Below are 21,554 nucleotides of genomic sequence, written 5' to 3'. Positions count from 1 at the left end.
TACGCTCTTCCATTCGTTCTTCTGGCTAACTGGAATACCGTTTTATGTAGATTAGTTCAACGTAAGAGTTAAATGTAATTTACGCGGTTTTACTTCACGAGAATACGTTGCAATGAAATATCTTGAGAATATTTTTGAAAGGAGCGCGTTTGAATTTAGAGTATGTTTAAGTCATTAGTTTTAAGGCCTCACTTAGCTTAGCTTCGTAGCTTTACTTCGATCTTACACATCGCTTAACTACCTCGAAACACAATACAGGTGTGCTCGCAACTCAGTACCCTTACCATAAGTTTTTATGTTTTGACAAATATGACTGTTTTGGTATTTGTTTACGTATTTGCCCATACAATTTCCAATCAGCGCCCCTAGCGGATTGTATCAGAACTATAGTGACAGTAACGTAACATTAAATGTCGTAATTGACAAAATGGCGCTTTGTCTCTCTTGCGAACATGTGAGGCAGACAAAAAGACTGGAGCATTTACGTAAAGTAAAATTGTGGGATGTTTTGTAAACTCATGGTAAGGGTACTGTTAGGGCAGAAACACAGTGTAGCAGTGCCGTCTATTTCAACAGCCAACAACGTATCATAAAATCTATAATCTATGCAAACTATTACAATTCAATATCTATGGTGCAAAGTACCTTATTATTTTGTTTTAAGACATCGCGTCAATCAATTCCATATTATAATCACTTCAAGAAATTCAAATACCATTAAATATTTATCAAAAACCATCTAATAATGGCTTATAACGATAACTTCTCAACCCATACGCGGTTGAAGTCTCCCTTATCACTACAAGAGACTAATGTTGCAGCGGACAGTTCTGGTGACTTTGGCGAGAGCGCTTGTGGGGAACCGCTGACATCGCAACATCTGCAGATAGACTTCACCCCCAAAGCCGAAGACACAGAGTTCGTGCAGAAGAAATGCTGCGCCTTCTGGGACTTCCTCACCACTTGTCCCGAGCTGGAGTACTGCAGAGTTCTACCGGTTAATGTATTTTCCCTGTATCGAACACACACAAAGACGAAGACACAAACACCCAGACCCAGAACAGATATATAAATTCATCATTCAGATATCTTTCTGGCCGGGGATCGAACCCGGAACCCTCTGCGCGTCAAACCGTTATGGTGACCGCTCCGCCACGCGAGTCGTCACGTGTAACGGAAATAAGATTCGGTAATCCAACTGTTGATTAGTCATGTGTAATATCTGTTCTAAATAATCTATTTGACTTGTATGGATAGTACACACTAAGAAACCATCCAAGTTGTTATTATTGGATAGAAGTGGTTAAAAATTCGGAGGCCTTAAGATAATCAACAAGGATAAGCTAATTTGCATTAGGAGCGACCAAGCTTTTCTCAGCAACGAATCTATGAAGGGACATTAAATTTTGAAAACATAGTATACAGAATACAGTTACAGAAATAATTTATGCAAACAATACATTTGCAGGAGCCAAAATTTTTGGAAAAAGAGAAAATTAGTGACATAGAGCTTGCGCCAATCAAAACGGAGAACACACAGGCTGAACACGTGAAAACTGCTGTGTCTATGCTAGAGTTTGTTGAAGAGAAAGGTAAATCATACATTTATTTATGTTTAACAATACCTTTTAATAATGATACCAAAATAATTCCATATTCTATGGTCATATTTCTCGTTCTTGTGGGGCCTCTCCAACTAATGGCATTCAGAACTCTGCTTTTAAAGGTTTTTAATTATTTTCTCCTTCTTACTTTATTCAGCGATTTTAACCATAATTATGGACTGAAGATGTTCATATCGATATCAAAGGTCATATTTATACAACCCAAAAATAAAGACTTTTGCTTTATTTCGTTATTTATCTGTATTAGCGAGCTTATTGAAAAAGCTATTCAAAGACTTTAGAAACGTCCACAACCAAAACCACAAACCAAAATGGACCGTTGCTAATAATATTCCCGTTATTTATATAACAAACTTTCTAAGCCCAGTACCAACTTTATAAAACTAAGAGCGAATGTCCACTAGAGGCTTTATTTGCACAAACTTTTCTCATTTTATGTGCTGCAGGTCTAATAACTCGGGCTTTCGAAGCGAAGTTGCCGCAGTCGGGCTGCAGCCTCGGGTCTCCGGATTATTTCGACGACAAACCCGACATATCCAAAGTCAATAAAAAAGATGGTATTACTGGGAGAAATGAGAAAGGTTGCCATGTTTCGTTCATAACTTTTTATTAGCGCGTCAGTACATCAGAACTAAGTTGAACTCGCAGATCAATATTTCTATCTATCTGTGCTATTCAAAGTCAGTAATTTATTTTAAAGTGCGATTTTTCAATCATATTTGGATCGTCAAGTTTATTTTTCTATTTTTGCCTATATTCTTGAAGACGACTGCATTAAATATTATTTTATCATGTTACGATTGTAGCCATGTTCCATCACGCTGGTATTTAAGGTGGTGGGACCCTTGATAGTTAGACTCCGGCACCACCGCCGCCATACCTATTTCTGCCTAACAACAGCAGTGTTAAGCGCTGCTGTGTTCTGGTTTAAAGGTTGTGGAAAGGAAGAGATACTCGTCCCTTTTCGATGTGATACTACTCAGCTCAGTCCTAATCCTACCTGGGGTTCATTACAGATGTCCATGGGCGACTGTAGCCACTTACCATCAGGTGGACTGCATGCTTGCATTTTTTTTTTAAATACTGGCCAAATGTAGGTAATATGGACATGTATGTTAAGTGTCGCTGTTTTCTTTTACCATTAAGGCAAGCAATACTTAAATAATTTATATATACTATATTATAATATGCTTTAATCTATCAGGAATACGTATGAATACTTTACATGCATGTAAGTAGAAAAAAGATAAAGAAAGTATGCTTCTTCGCAAATAAAGTTTTTTACTGAATAAAATTTACAAGTTAATCAATTTCCAGTATGCAAATGTGAGAAAGTTTGCAAGTCGTGCAAAGCTAAATCTGTCGCAGAGCTGCCCCGGAAGCCCTCCAGCAGTGTTCAGGAAATGTGCAAGGATCTACAGGACTGGGACACACAGCATCCTAAGTAATATAAGTATATTAATAATTTAAGTATATTAAAGTTTTTAACCTTGTTACCCACATTAACTTCTACACAGATTTACGAGGAGGCTTAGTAATAAGGTTCCGTTTATACACTTTGGACACGGAACTTTAAAAAAGTCCGTGAGCTACAATGATACTCTCCCATAGAGTGAGCTGGCTCCTTGTTTATTACTGTTTTCGGTACATCATCATCATCAAGCCATTAAACTGCTGGGCTGCTGCTGCTGCTGTGGAGACCCGTGCCACTGCTGGGCACGGGTCTCCACTTAGAATGAGAAGAATTAGGCCATAGTCCACCGCGATGGCCAAGTGCGTATTGGTGCAAGACTTCACACACCTATGAGATTGTTTTTTATAAAATCTTTCATTTATGCAGGTTTCCTCACGATGTTTTCCTTCACCATATAGCAAGTGATAATGAATTTCTAATACACACTTAACTTTGAAAAATCAGAGGTTTGGGATTTAAACCTCGGACCCGTCGATCGAGAGGTCGAGTTTCATAACCATTAGGCTTTTCGGTTATATGTATATTATTTTACATTTTACAGATCCATGGAACCGCCGGGCCATCCGCCCGCCCTAAACTAGCTTGAAAATGGATTCTTTTGCATTACATACATTGAAAATATGTTTTAGTCAAAGGAATTTTTCAATGCTGTTTTTCAATGTTTTTTTTGTTCAATATATTTAAATAAAATATAAAATGTATTTTCTATTTTAAATTTTAGTGTATGGGCATAAAACAGCGTAGAGCTGGCTTCGAGCCAACTTGTTCAAAAATCCTTTTTGTAGGTCCAATCTGCAAATTTGCGACTAAATGGCAAGCATTTGCACTTTTACCACTCCGCTGAAAGTTCCGGATTCGATTTTGAACGAAGTTGACGAAAGTTATCTTAAAATTATGTGAAGGACTAGTTTTTACCCGTGGCTTCGTTCGCGGTCAGAGGTCAAAGACATACATTGGTGAGTGGCACCTTGAAAGTTGATGACATCCCTCGGCAACGGTACTTATAAAAGATATCCTTTTTCTAAACCCCTGACACCGTGTGTACAAAATGTTGTGATTATCACAAGTACGGTAACGGTACACGGTTAAGTAATTCAGGCCTGCAAATAAAGCAAGCAATCTAACTCACATTCATATTTATAACATTAGTTGGGAAGGACTTATCAATATCATATGTATATGAAAATGCATGAATGTTGGAGAAAACATGGTAAAGCATCTGTAAGCGACATCTCCTTAGTTTCCGATGGCACGTGAGGTCGACTAGCCCTAGACATGGATTTTTTAGATTCTCACAACTGACCACGACCAGCAAAGGAAATCTGGAGTGAGCAATATTGGGTTAATGACGAAAACTGTATTGGGTCGAACATAATCAATTATTACTTGTCGTATTTTAAACATGCAACATTAATTCCACAGATTATATTGTCGTATGTAGTATCATAGGTACACATGTATATTATCTCGAAACAATAACAGCATATCATTCATTATAAATTTTGTATATGATAGTTATACGGCTAAAACACAAGATTTTATCAGAATATAATCGATAAAATATACAAGTAAATAATATCGCTCATATGCCCATCACTAGCAAAATTTTAACTTCTGACACCGTCCATATAAGCGAAATGGAGCGTTCGTTTTCGTTATGTCTCTTTTTTGCGCACTATCAATACCATAAGTAAAAAGAGATACAGTATACGCGATGTAGTTGTTATTCCACGCACGGATTCCATGCTTATCATTGTTCCGAGGTTTAAACTGACATTGTGTATCTTTGACATCCTATATGTATGACAAAGACTCGTCAACGATTATGTCATTTATTATTATTATTATAGTTTTGTTAGCACAAAACAATCATGTCAGTCAGTAATAAATAAATATGTCAGTGTCAGTGAAATTAAATTTTGTACAGTCCAATCTTAAATTAACTAAATAGTCATGATTCAACTACCTAAACTTCAACGCGATTCAAGGGAAACAGAAAATCTTTGCAAGTAATTACAATAATTTATTGAATATTTTTTTTTTTTTTTTATAATATAGGAGTAGCAGACGAGCATGCAGTCCACCTGATGATAAGTGGCTACTGCCGCCCATGGACATCTGTAATCAACCCCAGATAAGATTAGATGTTCCTACCTGAGGTCAGCCACAGATGCGCTGCTACTCCTGAGGACTAAGCTGGAACGTCTCGGAAAAGTATGTCTCCCTTACCACACCCTTCAAACCAGAACACAGCAGTGCTTAACACTTTTGTTATAAGGCAGAAATAGGTGTCGCGGTGGTGCCGCCGGAGTCGAACCACAAATGGTTCAATATAATTTAATCAGCATTGAACAATTTATTACCTGACCGGGTACCTAACACCGTGTGTGGTACTCACGACCCACGTGGCGGAGGTGTCGCCTTACCGGGCTGACGCGCAAAGGGTTCCGGGTTCGATCCCCGGCCTAATAAATATCTTAATGATGAATTTATATATCTGATCTGGGTCTGAGTGTTTGTGTGTGTTAAAGACACCCACGACACGGGAGATCTTAGCGTGGGGCTGTGAGTGAAAGTAGAAAGCGTTATTTATTTTCTTCACCACAGTACGTTCTCAATAGCTGAGTGAGGCATGGTTGAATTGAAGTTGTTTCGTGACAAAGAGCTTATTTATTTAGCATATCTAGCATATGTAAATAAACATGTTGAAGAAAGATATAAGACCATTTTTAGGTTCTGTGCCTATTACTCGTCCTAAACGTCCGCTATCTGTTTGTTATCGTGGTTTTTCACTTGAACCTTTATAGAGAACTGAAAATTTTACAATGTGTGTTACTATGTGTTACTATGGCCGTTATAAAAGGAGACACACTAGAGCAAAAGTCCCGATTTTCTTTTATACGTGATTGTGATCACCAACATTATGTTGATTTATATGATTCCTATTAGTAGCAATTATTACAATTTTTTAAGTTATATATAAATTATAATAAATATAATGTTATTTCAGATGCCGTCCCGTGTGCAAAAGTCGCAGACGTGTTTGGAAAGGAGAGGCCCAAAAGACCTCAGCCGAGCTTCTTCTTGAGAGAAAACCTCTACAGGAATGTTTTCGTAGATGGCCTACGGTGCGTAGCTGCGTAGACCTGCTACAGTATGACCCACTGCAAACATAATCGATTGAAAGAGGAATATACTACTTACCAAAACATTACTTAACCTTATATCCCAAAAGGCTCACATTTCGAATATGGACAGATATGGGTAATGTAATGGGTATTGGTAATTGTGAGAACGTTTTTGCGTATTTTCACTTAGTTGTGAAAATCTCACACGCTTGGTGGTACAACGAAAACAAAAAAAATATGATTTTAGAATACCTAGTAACTAATAAGTTTGATTATTAGGAGCATAAAAAATACTTTTAATGAAAACAGTTAACTCCTTAACAGTTAATTATATTGCAGAAGGTATACCCAAATAGTCCATGCCCGCTCTTCGGCAGAACACGGCACGTGACGATCAACAAGCGCGGTGTTATCCACAGTCCAAACGTGGTGAGGATCTGCCAAGCGCCCCTGGACGATACTGTGGATACACCGTACTTACGATACGCTCAAATAGCCAAGAGGCTGGGTTAGTATTTGTGTTATGTAACAAAAGTAGCATGTTTTAGTTGAAGATACGGTTAAAGTTAAGTGATAACTCTTTCTGTAAGTAATAAGTACTTTTGCCATCATTCGAACCAGAACGCAAAGCTTTTAATTGTATTGCCTTAACTACATTTCCTAGTTTTGTTTAAAATTTTGTATTATTTTACTCTCTTGGTGTTATGATATTTACTTTTGTTCTGAAATAAATGCACTTTTTACCCGATATTTTTTTAGCATAAATATATGCTATTAATATAATAATATTCGATTCGAGTCGATTGGTTTTGCCATTTTTTGGCATGACTTTCAATCCAAACAGCTATGTGGATTTTAATATAATATGAAACGTTGCTAAATTCATTTATTGCGGGCGTGACATATCGATACTGTAATTCACAAATCAGCCAACTCAAATCAAAATAAATAAAAACATTTTGACAAAAAGTGGAGTCGGCTGATTTGCGAATAAAGGTATCGATATGCTATATTTCGAATCAGTCACGTTTTGTTTTTTTAATAGTGCTAGTTTCTTTCTAAATTTCCCAGGAGCGTTAGACGCAGTTGACGCGTGTTGCCCATTCTGCGCGTGCGTCGGTTGCTGCGTGTGTCCGAAGCAGGGCTACGCGCTGCGTGACGCGAACCGCGCCACGAGCAGGCGACACGACATGCGCCACTTCGACGCGCGCGTGAAACAAGACTGCGAGGCGATGCGCATCATGTATAACCAGCCTTATTGAAACATGTTCGCAATATAACTTTTATAATAAATCTAACCGCTGTAACGCAACTGTCTGATTAAATAAATTAATTTACACAGCTAACAAACACTGAACAAATCAACTCAAGGACTTATTTATTTAGAATAGTTGAACATTAGTATATTGGATAAGTTACATCGCACTTAACAAGGCGTAATAGGTGATTCATATTTAAGTTTTCCCTATAAATATTTATCCATAATGAGCGCATCAAATTCTATACACTTGGAATGAGGTATCAATGATAGGTCATCTATATCCTTTCTATTTGTATGTAGGTAATACATGTATTTTATAATTTGTATAACACATAAGTATATAAACATTTAAGTGAATTCCAATTTTACATTAATGTTTTTTGATGCACTTTAAACTATCCGGACTCTTCTCACAAATGAACGCGTATATACTCTCGCAGTCTACGTCGACAAACATGCCGTTCCGGCGGATTGCACCACAGAACTCCTTATTTTTGTAGTTGTTGGGCTCGCCAGGGGAGAACTGGCTGTAACCAGACTGGGCTAGCGGTGTACCTGAGGAAATAAAATTATAGCACTAAATATTCATCTCTGCCTTCCTAGCAAGTCTTCCTAGCAACTTGACCAACACGATGGACTGTAGCCTAAACTTCTCACTAGAAGAGGAGACATATGCCCAGAAGTGGGATAGTATTATTATTTAACGATCACTATGACTGCTGAGCCGCCGTTACCATATTTTGTAGATCCCACAGACAGGATTTGTACAACCCTCAAGTACAAGTATTTTTGTTATAATTTAGGAGTATATATATATATTGAAGGTGGTAGAACCTATTGTGGTTCGACTCCGGCGGCACCACCGCCACACCTATTTCTACCTAATAACGGCAGTGTTAAGCGCTGCTGTGTTCCGGTTTGAAGGGTGTGGTAAGGAAGACAGACTTTTCCGAGGCGTTCCAGCTTAGTCCTCAGGGGTAGCGGCGCATCTGTGGCTGACCTCAGGTAGGAATATCTAATCCTATCTGGGGTTGATTACAGATGTCCATGGGCGGCAGTAGCCACTTACCATCAGGTGGACTGCATGCTCGTCTGCTACTCTTATATTATAAAAAAAAAAATATAAAAGAAGTAGCAGTCGAGCATGCACACCACCTGATGTTAAGTAGCTACTGCAGCCCATCGACATCGCTACGTCTGAGGAATAAGCTGGAATGCCTCGGAAAAGAATGTCTCTCTTATCACAGCATACCCTTCAAACCAGAACATAACATCGCTTCAGACTTCCAGTAACAGATGTAGGGGAAGGTGTCGTTGCAATTCACATCGGCCAGGGTTCCGTCGTGCAGCATCACGATGCAGCTCTCGTGGTCGTTGAAGTCGTCCGGCTTGTTGTCAGCCCAGTTGGTGATCATCCTCGAAAGTGGGACTCCTGGATTAAAATCAAAATATATATTGTCCACAGCATTTCTTGCACTACTTATGGTTTACCAATTTATTTTTTGTTTGACTTTAAACACAGTAGTAACGCTTACTATTATAAAATAACAACAAAGATACAACCGACTAAAACATAAAAAATAAATGAAGTAAATGTTTAATTACTTCACAGCTCGGAAGTCGGCGAGTACGATTTTTGCTGGATAACGTTAACAGTGTGTCCATAATGAGTAGACTTCTAAATTCAATCAATAAGAATCTTTTCTGTAAGAGCTCTCCCTTTTGATACGCAAAGTGCATACACTTGCGTCGTTTATTTAGATAGCCTATGATGCCGTCGCCGCCGTGCCGTTGTCGTCCTTATAAACAAGCCTATTCTCATTATCGTACCTACCTTCTACGGAAAAGTAGTCTCCTTTGGAGAATGTGGCGTGGATCCCGGTGTGCACCCCGCACTTGCGATCCACTTCCCCATCCATGTACTTCAACATTGACTAATTTAGGCCTGTTGTTAAGGGAGATGCGAGTACTCCTCCTAAATAACTATGTCTCATTAATTTATGTGATGTGTGATATATTTTCTAATAATTATTTCCCATTAATATATCCTGGCTAAAAGGATAAGAAGGCCTATTTGAAAAAATCACCCTGTATACAGGGTGAATTTTTAAAACGGGCCTTCAGGGCCAAAGCCGAAACTATAAGGATTAGCGAAAAATGCTGAAAGGAGTTACGAGGCCGATTTTGATAAAAACTAAAACTGCATCATTAGTTTTTTAAAATATCTTTTTCCCTAGCCGGGAATCGAACGAGTTCATTTTGAAAAAAAATACACCCGCTTTATTATTCCACCATCTGATGGTGTCGCTTACAAGGATCAAATTCTGGGAACTAATATTATGTGACAAATTAAAGGAAAAGGAAATTTTTGAAGAAAATACATATTTTTCCATACATTGCCATACTAATCCTTAAGGAGTATACATAACAAATGATTTATGTGTAATTCTTTAGAAACATACGTAAGTCATACCATTGAAGAATTTGTTGGTTAATCAACTAATTATTCAATGTTATGTTATCATCGTTAATAAGAAGCTTGGATATTAACGATATCACATTTTTATAACGTTACATTAAAGTAATAAGTGACTCATTTTTGATACTACATTTTAAAAACAGATGCGGGTAGGTGAAGTGGGGACGACACCTTGGCGGCGCTCGAATTAACAGAGAGCGACATTCTGGTGGGAGTCTTCAGCAAGAACAGTCGAATAACGGAGATACTTGTTTAGTTATAATACTTCTAATCACTAGTGTGAACTTACTTACGTATAGTTGAAAATAATATGACATACATAAAACTGAAAATTCGTACCTTCATTGGAATGACAGTGGCGCCATCTGGCGAAAATTGGTCGTACCAACTCTACCTTCGTGGGCTCATGGACAACAACTTTACAAAACAAAAGACAAACAAAAGAAATTTTATGCTGTCATAGAGCCATAAATGTCACAATAACATTATATTTGTTTAAAACAATTTTTTTGTATAAAACGCAATATCATAATCATTACTCTGAGGTAATATCAAACATATAAAACAAATGTAGACATGTCTTTAAGTAACTATGTCAAGAGTGTAATATAGAGGCCCAGTAGTTTTTCATAAAAGGGTAGGAAATGCATCCAAGATTTTCGAAATATAGAGAGATAATAAAAACATTATAGCAATTGATTATTCACTATTTATAAACCAAGCTTCTAATATAAGTAGGTACTTGTGCAAATATTCTAGAAATATTGATAACATAATTGTTAACGGGTTTTGGTACCAGAATTTATGCATACATATTATTTAGTTTGTAATTCAGTACTTTTTATGTTAAGTAAATTAATTATTAAGATATAAATGTTTATATAACAATTTAACTTATCTAAGACACACTACGTAAGTGTGTGTCGCTGTGTGCATAGCAACAATGTGATATATCTGTGTTGGTGTATGTTTTAGTTGCAAGGACACTTAAAATCAACTACATTTTTATGTTTTCTAAAAATAGCGCACACATCCCAAATTAAACAGAGCTGATAACAAATATTATTCCGAAATGCGTTGCTACCCATAAGGACTAGGTTGGAACTCTTCATGTTAGTGCCCACCTGCACTGAGTATCAAATTGACCGCCTCCTATGTTTCTTATTGCTTATTATTAAAAACATGTCTCCACAATTTATCCAACCTCTAACGACACTTCATGTTATTAAAAATGTATCAAGCCGTTTGGCCTGCAGGTAGAACGTACCAAAGAAAAAGACGTAAATGAATATGCTCGAAAACATTACCATCCTCAGTAATATATTAATAAGAATCATTGCCCCGCTTATAGTTTACAAAAAGTGTACTTATTATAATCGTTCGTGCTCTCAGGGTTAAAATGCGTCCTCCTAAGTCATTAGTACCTAATACTCGCACAATTAAATATATAAAATGTAATAAATTTATTTCAGATTTCATCCCGTGTGTCCAAAAGAAGTCCAAAAGACCTCAGCCAAGCTTCTTCTCGAGACAAATCCGCTCCATTAATGTTTTCGTAGATGGCCTACGGTGCGTAGCTGCGTAGACCTACTACAGTATGACCCTCTACAAACATAACCTTTAAACCGATTGAAACAGGAATATACTACTTACCAGAACATTTATAATACTTCTTACTTACTTATAATCTTCTCAGTAGAGGTCGCGTTCCGATCCGGTAGTAGTTTAAGAAAAAAATTGTACCTGACAATTTGTAAGTGCCGTCGTTGGCCTATACAAAAATAAATATATATTTCATTTCATTTCATTTCATTTCACTTACTCTAATACTCTTATAGGATATAGACACACTCGTATATGGGCCGAAGTGTCAATGTGATTGTGAGAACATACTTGCGTATTTTCACTCAGGTGTGAAAATCTCACACGCTCGGTGGTACAACGAAAACAAAAATTGATGATTTTAATATATCTAGTAATTTAATAAGTTTGGCTATTAGGCGCACAAGAACAAACTTTTAATGTAATACCATATTTGAATGATTAAAATGAAACCAGTCTACATACTCAATAATTAATTAGGTACTATTGCAGAAAGTATTCCCAAACAGTCCATGCCCGCTCTTCGTCGTCGATCGTCGATCGTCACGTGCAGCACACGGCACGTGACGATCAACAAGCGCGGTGTTATCCACAGTCCAAACGTGCTGAGGATCTGCCAAGCGCCCCTGGACGATACTGTGGATACACCGTACTTACGATACGCTCCAATAACCAAGAGACTGGGTTAGTATTTGTCTTATGTATCAAAAGTAGAGTAGAAATTAAGATTAAGGCTAAGTACTAAGGCTACTTTTGCTACCATTTGAATCAGAACGCAAGCCAATAATTTTATTGCCATAAAAATATTTAAAATTTTGTATTGGTTTACTTGGTGCGTAATATTGTATATGTGTTCGTCGCGAAATAAATTTACTTTTTACCCCTTATTTTTCGAGCGTATGTATTTTCGGTTGGTATGCCATTATTTCATGCACATTCAACCCAAACGACTATGTGGTTTTTAATATAATACGAGACGTTGCTAAGGACACCTATTGTTTTTGTAATGGTACTAGTTTCTTTCTAAATTCGAGCGTTAGACGCAGTTGAAACAGTTGGAACAGACGCAGTTGAGCAGTTAGAAACACAAAACATAGCAGCGCATGTTGGGACTCGAAGCTCGAAGGACTTATTCATGTTTAGAATAGTTGAATAAAATATATTGCATAAATATAATTACATTTTACAAGGCGTATTTATATAGGCGATTCATATTTATTCTTTTCATTTAAGTTTTTATTTTATATCCATAATGAGTACATCTATTTATATTTATTTATTTATTTTATTGTGTAAAGCATTTAATACAATAGGTCAATAAAGATACATAAAGTTCAATCAAATGCTACCGTAAAGGTACACATGTCAAAACTTAGTTAATTCACACTTGGTATGAGGTATCAATGATCAATCACATATATCCTTTATATTCAAATATAGGTAATAGATGTTTGTATGGCTCATAAGTACATACACAATTAAGTGAATTTGAAATATTAGGTTAGGGTTCTTTGAAGCACTTTAAACTATCCGGACTCTTCTCACAAATGAATGCGTGTTTATTCTCGCACCATAAGTCGTCGAACATGCCGTTCCGGTAGATGGCGCCACAGAACTCCCCAGTGGTGGCGTTGTTGGGCTCGCCACCAGAGAACTGGCTATAACCAGCCTGGGCTAGCGGTGTACCTGAGGAGATAAAATTATAGCACTAAATATTAATCTCTATATTGGTCCTCATCCTCCACTGCCATCCTTATAAATATAATCTTTATGAGATACAAGTTAGTTACAATTACACTTAATCGATTATTTTATTCTTACTCCTGTCCAGCTTCACTGACCTGTCTGAAATTTCGCTATTTCACCAATTTGGAGAGCGCCTCATTTAATAAGAATGCAACTTCACGTATCTGTACAATGATTTTAAATAATAGCAATTTTATCATTTTACTTTATTTGTCTATGTGTTTGAAACCAAAACTTCTGAATTGAATTCAGTGGATTAATAATATAGTCCGTATCTCTGAAAAGCTATTAAAATTTATTATAACATTTCAGTTTACCCTTGTGTCCCTTGAGCTCGATAGATGATGGCGTTGTACAATTGGCGTTATTACTCAGAACCCACGCCAACGAAGTCGCAGGCGCAGCTCGTTATGAATAGGTTAGGCTTGAATTGTAATGGGCATTATGACAATTTTTAAATCCCCTTCTATAATGTACTCGTAGGTACATGTGTACTGATTTCAAAAATAGTATTATTTCGGGAATATATTCAGTATTAACGAAAATAATAGCATTTTATACCAATTACGAATTAAGCGCGTAAACGCTCGCGGGTGCCATGGCGTCCACTGTAACCTTACCATGAGTTTCTACGATTTGACAAATATGATATTTATTTACGTAGTTGCCCATACAATTTCCAATCAGTGCCCCTAGCGAGGTAAAATAATGACCGAAACTTTGATTTACTGAAGTTATAAATTTTATAGACCGTAAATAGTGAATTTTTTCGCGATATAGTAACACGTTTTAAAAAAGTTAACTAAACCTATCGAGTAGGGTGTCAAAATAAAGGAAATTAAGAGGAGATTACACATACATTATATAATATATCTTATATATCTGAGAATCGGCCACTATCTATTTTTTTTTTACACCTAAGTGATAAGGGTCGTTCATCCTTAACATTTTTTTATTTATATGGCAACACAACGTTTGCCGGGTCAGCTAGTACATATATACTCGTATATACACACCAAGATGACTGTCTGACTAAATGAGTGAGTTGCTGTGCCAGAGATCAACGCAAAGGGAAACCGCTGAACTTAAGCGTGCTGGAATTTTACACATAGGTTCTTTATTACCGTAAATGAACACTACGAGGATATAATATGATAATATTGTTTGAACATCTTTTGTTTTTGAAGCAGTCACCTACTATGAAACTTTGTATTTGGCTTTCTGAAGCCTACAATATGCATACTAAAATCCCTCGGATATGGGAATATTCTCGCTAGAACTATTACTATTGAGGAACAGATCCTATCAACTGATTTTTGATGCAATATTCAGATGAACGCAGAGGGTTCAATCCCCAGTCAGACACAGAAATCTAAATTATGAATTTAGATTTTATGTTTCTGTGTTTGAGTGTTTGTGTATTTGTCTCTGTGTGTCCATAGCATCCACGATACAGGGAATCCTAGTGTAGGAATATGTGTATATTTTTTTATAATATTGGAGTAGCAGACGAGCATGCAGTCCACCTGATGGTAAGTGGCTACTGCCGCCCATGGACATCCGTAATCAACCCCAGATAGGATTAGATATTCCTACCTGAAGTCGGCCATAGATGCGCCGCTACCCCTGAGGACTAAGCTGGAACGCCTCGGAAAAGTTAGTCTCCCTTACCACACCCTTCAAACCGGAACATAGCAGTGCCTAACACTGCTGTTATTAGGTAGAAATAGGTGTCGCGGTGGTGCCGCCGGAGTCGAACCACAAAGGGTTCTACCACCTTCAAAAGGTAGAAAGCGTTTTATGTTTTAATATTCTGAAGGTAATGTCAAATAACGCTAAATCTCCTTCTGCTTTATATGGCGCAAGTGAGTCGCCACAAGTACTGCTCGCATCTCTGGGCAGGGGCGCCTCAATGCCAACTTAACCGGTTTTACAACGGATTCCAAGGAACTATTTCACCTAGGGCCCACGTCACCATTCCTCCATCGCACCACTCGCCGAAGAATGAAGTTCCTTCCACATCAGCTGGACTTGTGGCAGTCCTCCACGGTTCGGTTTGCACAGACGTTCTTGCCACGTACGTGTAAGATGTAGAATAAGCTTCCTCCTGAGGTATTACCGGAGCGCTATGACATGGGGCTTTTCAAAAACGGTGCAAAAAGAGCTCATCCAAGCCGGTGATGCATTGGCGATTTCTCTGGTGTTGCAAATGTCCATAGGCGGCGTTGACTACTTTTGATCAGGTAGCACGTCTGCTTAATCGTTACATTAGACAATAAAAGGAATGTTAATTTTCTACCTACCATCAATGGTGATCCATTCTCCATGTTCTCCCCAGTCGTGGAAACCGACGAAAGCGACGTCCTTCCAGAAGTTACCCACCATGGAGTTACCTGGATATTTGGCGAAGAGTTCCCTTACCACCTGGAAGAATAATTTTAATGTAAACTTATCAATCAATACAAAATTTTCAAAATCCAGCGTTCACCTATCCGTTGTTTAAAGAGTTATAGCCTGCCTAATGGTTAGAAGCTCTACCTCTTAATCAGGAGATTTCGGAGGTTCGAATCCCAGACCTCAGATTTTCAGAAATATGCGTATAAATTATTATCCAACGGCGAAGAAAAATCACGAGGCAATTTTCAAGTCTAAAAGTTAAATAAAAAATATGAAAAACCTTTAAAACGTATTTGAATACCACCGTTCTGCAGTTAACCCACACGATGGATGGACGAAGCCAAAACCCCTCACTAGAAGAGGTATATGCCCAGAAGTGGGATAGTAATATGTTAACTGATCACTATGATCACTTAGACTGCTAAGCGCCAATGTTACCATATACCCTCAAGGCCATGTATAATATAGGAGTAGCAGATGAGCATACAATTCACCTGATGGTAAGTGGCTACTGCCGCCCGTGGACATCTGTAATCAACCCCAGATAGGATTCCATATTCCTACTTGAAGTCTGCCACAGATGCGCCGCTTACCCTGAGGACTAAGCTGGAACGCTTCCGAAAAGCCTGTCTCCCTTACCACACCCTTCAAACCAGAAAATAGCAGCGCTGAACGCGATTATGAAGCAGAATTAGGTGTGACGGTGGTGCCGCTGGAGTCGAACCACAAAGACTTCTACCTTCTATCTTTAATGTACGCTTCGAATGAATAGTTACTTCCATTGTATAAAAGATACCTTAGCTTCAGTAACACTGTTGACGATGACCAAGTGAGCGCCTTCTGCAGCACAAGCCATGTACGCGCGGGACCACGTACGAGGGATTTTGTGGAACTTATAACATTTTCCGGTCCGCGTGTCCAATTTATATTCTGCAATGGTTTTTATCCATTCTTATATAATAAAATAAATGAATAAAAATAATCCCACGTGGCGGAACGCTCACCATAACAATACACAAAATGTTCAAGGTTCGACAGGTGAGACAGATATTTAAATAATTTTAGATTTCTGCCCTAGGTATGTGAGCCAGCGATACCGCCTTAATCGAGCCAAGGAGGGTTCTACCACATTTGCCACACCTACTTTTTTATATATTACTATAAAATTATGAACACAGATTTGAGGAGTGTCATTTTAAATTAGGTTTTTGTAAGTTAATATTTATTTTTATGATAGCAAAATTTACAAAGATAATCTCTATGGACATCGCTACCTCTGAGGACAGTGTGCTTCGAAAAGTATGTCTCTCTTCAAACCATTACAAAATATTGCTTATCACTGCTGTTATTAGAACTGCTGTTATGTTGTTAGGTAGAAATAGGTATGGCGGTGGTTTTCGCCGAACCACAGAGGGTTCTACTACCTTTGTTTTAGTTCGATCACTATAACGTACCTCAACAGCATATCTTCGAAACACAACGCTGACTTTCACACTTACCATCATCAACAGTCCCACATTCGTTTAAGGAGAAATCTTCGTCAGACTTCCAGTAACAGATGTAGGGGAAGGTGTCGTTGCAATTCACATCGGCCAGGGTTCCGTCGTGCAGCATCACGATGCAGCTCTCTTTGTCGTTGAAGTTGTCCGGCTCGTTGTCAGCCCATTTGATGACCATCCTCGAAAGTGGCACCCCTGGATTAAAATCAAATATATATATTGTCCATAGCATTTCTTGCACTATTTATGGCTTACCAATTTATTTTTTGTTTAACTTTAAACACAAAGTACGCTTACTATTATAAAATTACAACAAAAATACAACCGACTAAAACGTAAAAAAAATAAATGAAATAAATGTTGATGTAGTTCACAGCTCTGAAGTCGGCGATTACGATTTTCGCTGGATGATGACGTTAACAGCGTGTAATAATGAGCGCAGACTTCTAAATTCAATCAATAAGAATCTTGTCTGTAAGAGCTTAACTCTCCCTTTTGATACGCGAAATACCTTTTGATACGAAAAGTACGTACACTTGCGTCGTTTAGGTAGTCTTTGATGCCGCCGCCGTGCCGTGCCGTTGTCGTTCCTATAAACAAGCGCCTATACTCGTTCTCGTACCTACCTTCTACAGAAAAGTAATCTCCTTTGGAGAATGTGGCGTGGATCCCGGTGTATACCCCCCACCTGCGGTCCACTTCCCCATCAATGTACTTCATCATTGACTCACTCAGGCCCGTTGTCAAGGGAGATGCGAGTTTTCCTCCTAGAAAACAATGTATGATGAATAAATAGTGTTCTTTCTCATAATTATTTCCTATTAAAATATAAAATATGGTTTACACTTTGCCCTTAATAAAATAATCAAGAGTTAAAATTAATTAGCTTCCACCTGCGAGTTATATTTTTTTTAAATATTGAAATAGCAAGCAAGCATGCAGTCCACCTGATGGTAAGTGGCGACTTCCACCAATGAGAACCAGATAAGTCACAACACCCTCTTCGCCTTTCAAACTTACCTACTAATATGTACTAGAGCTCAAGACCAGAACCATGTATCATAGCAATACGGCCGAAACTGTATAAAATCGTTAGATTATATGATTCTGAACCCGACTAGGTGTAGAGTAATGGTCAAAAGTGTAGCAATTGCGTGGGAGGGTATTTCTGCTGTGTCCAAAAAAGATAGTCGGTATCATAGCAAAACGTCTAATATTGGAAATGTACATAGATTTTATGACAAATAAGTTGGTTTTCAGACATTTTGCGCGTAGTATATAGCTGAAGCGAATTTTTGAAAATGTCAAAAAAAATAGCTAATGCCTGAGCGCTTCTTACGCTCACGAGGTAATAAGTTCGTGATTTTTACCAATGATATTTATTTTATAGGAGGCCATATTGAAGATCTCACAAGTGACCTCGACAGTGATTACGATGATGATGATTCCGATACTGACAGTGATTAAATACGTTAACCCTTATAACTTTAAATAAACCGTTATTTTTCTACTTCATTCCAGTTTCCCTGTGTGCCATTGAATTCAGTCTTTCAACTTTAGTTTAACGATTTCAGGTGAGCTCCCTCTTCATCATCATCTAACAATTTCAAGGTCTATCCATTTATCCATATTTAAGGTTTATCCATTGGCTTGTAACATAGACTCCAATATCTGATAAGTTGTCTGATAAAGGAGGTGCTACACTGAATTTTTCTGATATATATATTTTTTATATCTGGATAATTAATTTCATCACGTTCAACGATTTTCAGACAGATTCAGTTGCTATGATACCGACCGGTAAAATTCTTTAATATATTTAGAATGATTTAAAAATTTGATGCATCCAAATTTCTTTGTGAAAATATTTTTTTCACATCAACTAACCCTAATTTACCCGTAAAGAATATTTTCAGACGGATTGTTATCATCAATTTTTTTTGTCTGATTGTTGATTTTTTAGGTTCTCGCTACACTACTGACTTCTGAATATAAAATATGTTTTCGGTATCTTAGACCTATTATTTTACTACAGTCAGAAAATCAGACAGATTGCTATGTTACAGTTCGGTAAAATTAGTTGACATTTTTGAAAATTCAGTCCGGTCAACCGCTACGCGAAAAAGTCTAATATTGGTATTTTCAAGTTAGAAATAATCAAATCTATCAATTTGATGTGGCTGTATTGCTTTGAGACAAAAATTTTGGTCGTGGGCTCTAGTACTATCCGACAGACGACACTACTGATTTTCTAGGGTAGTAGAAAGCCACGGGGATCGACGATTTAACGTTCCTTCCGAAATGCGAAAGCTCACGTAACATTTCCACTAACGGTCACCCATCCAATTCCTGACCGCGCGTGATCTTGCTTAACTTTGTAGTTGAGACCTACACAAGCTATATGCGCTTTATAGGTAAAAAAAAAACAAAATAAAGTGCATACCTTCGAGATGACATCTTAACCTTGCTTCGAACCAATTCGCTGGGATCGGGTTGACCTTCAGCCACCCTTCAGCATCAGCAAAATACGAATAGTCACATCGGTATTTCCTCCCTGTGTTTAAGATAACCTTTAAAAGACCGTAATATCAACAAGAATATTCCCATAAAAATTAGAATAGACTTGCTAATGAAAATGTTCCATTAATGGGCCTGTGGAGCTTCTCAAAATGAGAAGGTACGATGCGTTACTATTTCTTTCTTATTTTCATCGTCATCCCAGCTGGGAAGTGTCTTCCTTAGTATAGGTTGTATTCGGTCACGTCATTTACTAATTGGTAAAGTTCCACAGTCCATTCGCATTATCCGGAATTTTCATGATGCTATTCTTTATTTTTCTATTCCATAACGGCATAATAATAAATAATCTATTAACCTGTACGTAGGTAAAGATTAATAGATTATACTATCCCATATCTAACTTCAGTAATTGACCCCAGACGAGAACCCTGAACCTGAACTGTCTTCAGCCACAAATACCCCTGAGCACTAATTTGGAATACCTGGGATAAATATGTCAAATTCAAATTGAAATTTTTTTGCTCATGCATATAGTACTCGTACATAATTATAATGTTACAAATAGGACATTCGGACATGCCCTGCTAGGGCATTGCAATGTAAACCATAACAATCACATTTTTACCTAATAACACTGCTGTTATTAGGTTGAAATAGATGTAGCGGCACCTCCGAAGGCGAACCACAAAGGCGGGTGTGCCTCAAGGGACCTCTCGACCTTCCTTCTTATGTTATGGAAAAATCTTACCCAACATTTTAACGTAATAACAAAGTATTTTCTAATAAGTAGCATATACTTAATTAAAGTTTATTTTATGTACTTTATGCAAACCATTAAAAGTTTTTAGTTTTTTTGTATTGATTTTAATAATAGCATTTCCCTACCTTTTCACTTACCAAGTGTTGTCGACATGTAAATTAACAAAACTAAAATAATTTCGAAACCAACTTTCATCTTGAAAATCTCAAAATTGAGTGAATACACGATGACAATATCTACATTATATCAATATTTTCAGATAAAATATCTTTCAATTGCAGTGACGACAACGACGCTAGATAGATATACGATTTAATTAATTAACTTATTAAAATATACCGACATTTCTAATAGTGTAATAAACTTGAATTGTTTTATATATTGAAGATTTATTTTTTTGTTAACGAGGGAAAAACCTTCAAAAGGTAGCCGGTGCCGTGGGAGCAAAACGGAGTTATGTGCGATTCTTACTTTCTTACCGTACTAAATCCCACCCGGTGGCCGTCCTCGACACTGCTTTGAGGACTACGAGATCTCCAAAGGGACGAAACCGGGGTCCTCTACGCGTGTTGCCACGTCGGGCTCTACCCTGGTGAGCATAAAACTCACCAAACCATGTAGTTTGTACGACTGTATGCAGCACATACCGCCGTTCTTCCCGGGGTCGCTTAACGGTCGGTTCAAGCTTCCTTGCCACCCGCGACCATTTACTTATCATCAAATAAGTAACTGCATCTCGTACTGCATTTGCATACGTGCAAAATGTGAAATGAACTTCCTCCTGAGGTATGCCCTAAACGCTATGACATGGGGCTCTTCAAGATGGGTTCAAAAATAACTCTCCTTCAAAGGCGATGCATTGGCGATTCCTCTGGTATTGCAAATGTCCATAGGCGATGGTGACTGCTTGCCACATGGTAGCCCGTCTGCCTTATCGTTAGGTATAGCTATAAAAAGACATGTTCCTTAGCAACTTCAAAATTTAAAACAAACATATGCTTATATATTGGTTTCTAACAGTTTTAGCATATAAATGGGTATCTTATCAGTGTTAAATAAACGA

The 21,554-nt window shown here is 37.6% G+C and overlaps 3 protein-coding genes across 4 annotated transcripts; 1 reads left to right on the top strand and 2 right to left on the bottom strand.

Moving 5' to 3' along the window:
- The first annotated feature begins 640 nt into the window (after positions 1 to 640).
- Positions 641 to 7,539, top strand: LOC140744567 (uncharacterized). 2 transcript variants are annotated; one of them, XM_073076212.1, is made up of 7 exons: positions 641 to 997; positions 1,469 to 1,592; positions 2,072 to 2,206; positions 2,994 to 3,069; positions 6,110 to 6,227; positions 6,567 to 6,735; positions 7,299 to 7,539. In XM_073076212.1, the coding sequence occupies exons 1-7, from the start codon at positions 746 to 748 to the stop codon at positions 7,487 to 7,489; spliced, it is 1,065 nt and encodes a 354-aa protein (XP_072932313.1). In that variant the 5' UTR covers positions 641 to 745; the 3' UTR covers positions 7,490 to 7,539. The 2 variants fall into 2 exon arrangements, with proteins under 2 accessions (XP_072932313.1, XP_072932312.1); XM_073076211.1 differs by having other exon boundaries at positions 2,943 to 3,069.
- Positions 7,540 to 7,858: 319 nt separating this feature from the next.
- Positions 7,859 to 9,419, bottom strand: LOC140744198 (uncharacterized). The gene is made up of 3 exons (XM_073075693.1): positions 9,323 to 9,419; positions 8,741 to 8,920; positions 7,859 to 8,043 (listed from the first exon to the last, which is right to left on the bottom strand). The coding sequence occupies exons 1-3, from the start codon at positions 9,417 to 9,419 to the stop codon at positions 7,859 to 7,861; spliced, it is 462 nt and encodes a 153-aa protein (XP_072931794.1).
- A 3,403-nt stretch (positions 9,420 to 12,822) lies between these two features.
- On the bottom strand, positions 12,823 to 20,690 carry LOC140744570 (uncharacterized). The gene is made up of 7 exons (XM_073076215.1): positions 20,629 to 20,690; positions 19,655 to 19,765; positions 17,838 to 17,978; positions 17,212 to 17,406; positions 16,509 to 16,642; positions 15,619 to 15,739; positions 12,823 to 13,255 (listed from the first exon to the last, which is right to left on the bottom strand). Exons 1-7 carry the CDS (start codon positions 20,684 to 20,686, stop codon positions 13,071 to 13,073), a joined length of 945 nt encoding a protein of 314 aa, XP_072932316.1. The 5' UTR covers positions 20,687 to 20,690; the 3' UTR covers positions 12,823 to 13,070.
- Positions 20,691 to 21,554: the final 864 nt, after the last annotated feature.

This window comes from Epargyreus clarus, unplaced genomic scaffold (assembly GCF_041222505.1).
Source record: "Epargyreus clarus isolate Ecla_fem2 unplaced genomic scaffold, WU_Ecla_fem_2.2 ptg000008l, whole genome shotgun sequence".
In the NCBI taxonomy this organism is placed as follows: Eukaryota; Metazoa; Arthropoda; class Insecta; order Lepidoptera; family Hesperiidae; genus Epargyreus; species Epargyreus clarus.
The sequence above is the reverse complement of the archived record's forward strand: the minus strand, read 5'-3'. Positions and strand labels throughout refer to the sequence as shown.

What these genes read in the sequence shown, in the direction of transcription:
- LOC140744567 (XM_073076211.1), top strand. Translation starts at nt 746, where the DNA reads ATGGCTTATAACGATAACTTCTCAACCCATACGCGGTTGAAGTCTCCC. An exon ending in AGAGTTTGTTGAAGAGAAAG is followed by an intron (nt 1,593 to 2,071) that starts GTAAATCATACA and finishes TATGTGCTGCAG; the next exon opens with GTCTAATAACTCGGGCTTTC. An exon ending in TCAAATAGCCAAGAGGCTGG is followed by an intron (nt 6,736 to 7,298) that starts GTTAGTATTTGT and finishes TAAATTTCCCAG; the next exon opens with GAGCGTTAGACGCAGTTGAC.
- LOC140744198 (XM_073075693.1), bottom strand. Translation starts at nt 9,419, where the DNA reads ATGTTGAAGTACATGGATGGGGAAGTGGATCGCAAGTGCGGGGTGCAC. An exon ending in AGACTACTTTTCCGTAGAAG is followed by an intron (nt 8,921 to 9,322) that starts GTAGGTACGATA and finishes ATTTTAATCCAG; the next exon opens with GAGTCCCACTTTCGAGGATG. An exon ending in GTTATGTTCTGGTTTGAAGG is followed by an intron (nt 8,044 to 8,740) that starts GTATGCTGTGAT and finishes TTATTTCCTCAG; the next exon opens with GTACACCGCTAGCCCAGTCT.
- LOC140744570 (XM_073076215.1), bottom strand. Translation starts at nt 20,686, where the DNA reads ATGAAAGTTGGTTTCGAAATTATTTTAGTTTTGTTAATTTACATGTCG. An exon ending in AGATTACTTTTCTGTAGAAG is followed by an intron (nt 17,407 to 17,837) that starts GTAGGTACGAGA and finishes ATTTTAATCCAG; the next exon opens with GGGTGCCACTTTCGAGGATG. An exon ending in ATGTGGGACTGTTGATGATG is followed by an intron (nt 16,643 to 17,211) that starts GTAAGTGTGAAA and finishes AAACCATTGCAG; the next exon opens with AATATAAATTGGACACGCGG.